The sequence below is a fragment of the Ostrea edulis genome, chromosome 1 (genome assembly GCF_947568905.1).
Source record: "Ostrea edulis chromosome 1, xbOstEdul1.1, whole genome shotgun sequence".
NCBI classification, from domain to species: Eukaryota; Metazoa; Mollusca; class Bivalvia; order Ostreida; family Ostreidae; genus Ostrea; species Ostrea edulis.
Genome location: NC_079164.1, coordinates 37678019 through 37683018, shown reverse-complemented (window position 1 = coordinate 37683018; position 5000 = coordinate 37678019). Strand labels below are relative to the sequence as shown.

The window sequence follows — 5000 nt, the reverse complement described above, 5'->3', positions numbered from 1 at the left end:
TTACATAGTTTATAAACAAGAAAATATCTACATGTATCGAATGGGTACGAATGCAATGGTCATTTTGTCATTCCAGAGACTATATATATTGTTGCCAGAGGACAAAGGTTCTTTTCAAAGGACTGACAATAGAGATTAAGAGGTATAATGAAATGTATGAATATTCAAGGCAACTCACTTACATAAAAGCGATTACTATTTTTATAAAAAGCACATCCACATTTGTAAAATCGCAGTGATTAAACAGAAGTAGCAAACATATCCTGTATTTGAGTAGTGATTCAGCCATTGTTCTCACCTGAAAACGCGCTCATCACACCTGAGTATTATCAGTGGATCTACTGTGATGTCATTCTCTGTGTATGGTGTCACCTTAAAGGTAGTTCTCTCCGTCAGTCGTAGGGAGTTCACGGTCGCCAATCTCAAACTGCAGTAAAAACCACTAAATCTAGTACTAATCATAACGGTTCACTACAGATGTTCTCCTAACAACCTCCATCTACCTCGTAGTGGCTTTTTGTTTAAAGTCATAATAATTCCTCCTTCTATGCGAGGGCTATAAATGTTTAAAGTATCATCTCAATAAACTTTAGCAATTAATTTTGACTATGCTGATCAGTTGCAAAACTTTAAACACATATATATACAGGGGACTCTCGATGGCTCGAAGTGAAATCATGGTCCTGATTCTTTTCTCTATATAACAAAGCAAATTTAATATCGATCTCTCGAACGTTCGATCTCTCGAAGTTCTCGATCTCTGGAAGTGAAGTTGGGTCCTGTAAAACACATTTCATTGTTTTTCACTCTTGATCTCTGGAAGTGGTGGTAGCGTATACCCATCGTTACCCAAGCTTGTAATAATTTCCGCTTGGGCCTCACCTGGATTTTGTTGAATGCCGGAGGGATAATTAGGTGTTTACATAGTTGAAACATCGACCGTGCTTCTTTGTGGCGGTGACACATTTGAGTATATAATTGTCTAATTGGTCAGTTCACACCTTTTTTTAGCTCACCTGAGCTGAAAGCTCATGAGCTTTTCTGATCGCTTTTTGTCCGTAGTCTGTCTGTCTGTCCGTTAAACTTTTCACATTTTCGACTTCTTCTCCAGAACCACTGGCAGGGTTTGACACTAAGGCACGTCCGACCGACCGAGTCTACTAAATGATAGGTCAGGTCGGGTAAAATATCGATTTACTAGTCCGACTGGTCGTGTTGAAAAAATAAGCAAGAAACTTTAGTTTAAACCATAAGATATCTTATTTTTAACTAACAAAAATAACTATAAAGAGTTTGCGAGCAATTTTGAACCGCGTGATGACAAAATCTCTATTTTTAGTTCTAATATATAAGTCGCTGTCGGAAGTGATGTTTTACGACATTTACTCTTTGTTAATGTATGTAAAGTTATGTTTCGGATAAATAGATATAAACTTATTTATTTTCGTTTAAAAAAACCAAAACAGATTATTTTAATTGAATATCAAATTAATAAATTACATCGTAAATAGCCATTTTTCGGTGTTGACACATGTGCGGGAATGTCTCGACTTCTCGTCCTCAAGGAAGGATGTTCCGAGAGAAAAAAAGGAATAGGTTGGGAAGAAACAAAACAGGGCTTGTGAAATAGAAATTTTGAGGCCATTTTATTCTAACAAATGGACTAAAGAATTTCTGTGCCGAGTAGAATTTAAAGAAACAGAAAATGCGTTTGAAAATAAAAGCATTAAATTGAATGACGAGACTAAAAGATGTTTTTGAGACAATTAAGTACGTTTTAGTTTAAACTCAACGTTTGTCATTTGAATTATATACTTAAATATGGAGAAACCACCAGGGTTTTTTTCTCTGGTAAGTTGGTCAGGGCTAGTTGATGTAAGGTCAGGTCTAGTAAAAATCATTTGAAGTAGCCCGACTGGTCTAGTGCTCAAAAAAGTAAATGTCAAACCCTGACTGGGCCAATTTCAACCAAACATGGCCAAAAGCATCCTTGGGTGAAGGGCTTTCAAGTTTGTTCAAATGAAGGGCCATGTCCCTTTCAAAGGGGAGATAATCACAAAAATGCAAAAATAGGGTGGGGTCATTTAAAAATCTTCTTCTCAAGAATCACTGGGCCAGAAGAGCTGAAATTTACCTGAAAGCTTCCTGACATATTGCAGATTCAAGTTTGTTCAAATCATGGCCCCCGGTGGTAGGATGGGGCCACAAGGGGGGATCAAAGTTTTACATACAGATATATAGGGAAAAACTTTAATAAAATCTTCTTCTCAAGAACCACTAAGCCAGAAAAGCTGAGATTTACATGAAAGCTTTCTGACATAATGCAGATTCAAGTTTGTTCAAATCATGGGCCCCGGGAGTTGGATGGGGCCACAATAGGGGATCGAAGTTTTACATACAACGCAGTATTAAGTCTTCCCCGGAAGACATGTGTCGCCTGCTAGTTGATTCTATATGTAATATATCATGTATAATGTTGAAAAAGTAAATTATTCAAATGGTTTTTGTCAGTTTAATACTCCTTTTAAAGGTTTTGAGAATTACTAAACATTCTTTAACGATAACTTAATTGAAATTGAAAGATGAGACATTATTATGCAATGGAATTTGTGGGAGAATCTGTTTGAAATTAAGACATTTATTAAATGTAGACTGAATGAAAACATATGTTTGAAAATATGTACCAACCTGTTACTGTGCTCTTCAAGACAATGGTAATAACCATAAGTAATTATCTGTTGGGTTTACTGCTTAGTCTTGTTGTCTTTTTATATATGCAATTTACTGTTTCTCAAGAAAAATCATAATTAGTGCTGTTCTGAAATCACATATACTGTCCTTCAGTATGGGAATTACAAATACTGTCCTTTTGTACATAAAAATACTGTCCTTCAGTTAATCATGAAATAAAATCTTCAGCAAAAAATTTTTTTGCTGTAAAAAATTCTAAGTCCCGACAAACAGGAAGTTGATAAGCGACAGATTTGAAAATGTCTTACACAATACAGTTGGCCACACTGATGCTCTGTGCCAAATATCAGGGAGTTGCCCCATGTGGTTCTTGAGAAAACTGTGACAGAAATTTTTTGTGATGACGCCGACGCCGGACGACGGATAGTGATCCCTATATGTCGCCACTGCGTGTAACGCAGGCGACACAAATATATAGGAAAAATCTTTAAAAATCTTCTCAAGAACCACTGAGCCAGAAAAGCTGATTTTTACATGAAAACTTTCTGACATAGTACAGATTCAAGTTTGTTCAAATCATGGTCCCCGGGTGTAGGATGGGGCCACAAGGGGGGAACGAAGTTTTACATACAAATATATAGGGGAAAACTTTAAAAATCTTCTTCTCAAGAACCACTAAGCCAGAAAAGCTGAGATTTACATGAAAGCTTTCTGACATAATGCAGATTCAAGTTTGTTCAAATCATGGGCTCCGGGGGTTGGATGGGGCAACAATAGGGGATCAAAGTTTTACATACAAATATATAGGAAAAATCTTCTTCTCAAGAACTACTGAGCCAGAAAAGCTGATTTTTACATGAAAACTTTCTGACATAGTGCAGATTCAAGTTTGTTCAAATCATGGCCCCCGGGGGTAGGATGGGGCCACAAGGGGGATCGAAGTTTTACATACAAATATATAGTTAAAATCTTTTTCTCAATAACCACTGAGTCAGAAAAGCTGATATTTACAAGAAAACTTTCTGACATAGTGCAGATTCAAGTTTGTTCAAATCATGGCCCCCGGGGGGTAGGATGGGACCACAAGTGGGGGGGGGGGGTTCAAAGTTTTACATACAAATATAGGAAAAAGCTTTAAAAATCTTCTTAAGAACCATTGGGCCAAAGAAGTTGACATTTACATGAAAGCTTTCTGACATAGTGTAGATTCAAGTTTGCAAAGGGTAGTTTGGGCCATAATAGGGACTAAGGTTTTACATGCAAATATATATGGAAAGTCTTCAGATATGGGCCAAGGTGACTCAGGTGAGCGATGTGGCCCATGGGCCTCTTGTTTTGTTTTGTGTCGTGATGATTAAAATTATATATAATCCGACTATGAATAAAATCTATAATTTGTTTTGACGTGACAACAAGAGAGTAAGTTTTAAACATAATTTAGAGATCTACAGACTGTTAAATTTCCCGAGTTTGTTCTTTGTACACATTTGTTAGAATATTTGCTTTGGGTAAAGCGACATAACATTGTGCTCTATTTAGTTTACGATAGTAAAGCTTCATCGGAACTTGGTTTTGTATGTCTATCTAAGCATGATTAAAGAACAAATAAATACATAAACTTTGAAATGCTTTTATTAATGCAAAATAAGTTTTTTTTAATTTTGATATCAAACTACCTGACGAATATGAAGGAAAATATGTCAAAGCGATATCATATGATATTGTTGGTAAACATTTCCCAAGCTCCGGTCCGCTTTAGTATATTCCATTATGCTACAACTCCAATATCATTATTCGCAGGGGAAAGTAGTCCCGGAGAATTGACGCTGTACGGAGTTTGAACATTTCCGGTTACTCTAAAATCTGAACCATACCGGGGAACCTTCAATTTCCGAATTTCGATCTCTCGAACTTTCAATTTCTCGAAGTTTTATCAAGGTCCCTTGAACTTCAAGTTATCGAGAGTCACCTGTACATGTACAACATAAATTTCTGAATTATTTGTTGAAAACTAAAAACGTTAGACAAATTCTAATTTCATCCAATCAAAATGTAGCTCATGAGTATGCATGACCTTGCATGTATTTTTAATCATATTTTACAGTAAGCAGTCTCAAAATACGCTTACAACATAAATTTCAAAAGATTTTAATGAAAATCGAAAAAAGTTCTAGTTGAGTTCAAAACAAGCAATTTCAGAAACAATGCATGTACATGTACAGTGTATGAGCATATGTGTGTGTTTCTACATTTTAAATCATATTAATTCATAGGCACTTATATTACATGTATGTATACCTATGATGTTA

The 5000-nt window shown here is 35.9% G+C and overlaps 1 protein-coding gene across 1 annotated transcript in view; it reads right to left on the bottom strand.

Annotated features, from left to right (window-relative positions):
• The window catches only part of LOC125657217 (integrator complex subunit 2-like), a 34271-nt gene that overhangs the window by 4657 nt on the left and 24614 nt on the right, over nucleotides 1-5000 (bottom strand). Inside the window, exon 16 of the mRNA XM_048887896.2 lies at nucleotides 299-427. Coding sequence (XP_048743853.2) covers nucleotides 299-427 — 129 coding nt within the window. The remainder of the gene's footprint in view (nucleotides 1-298; nucleotides 428-5000) is intronic.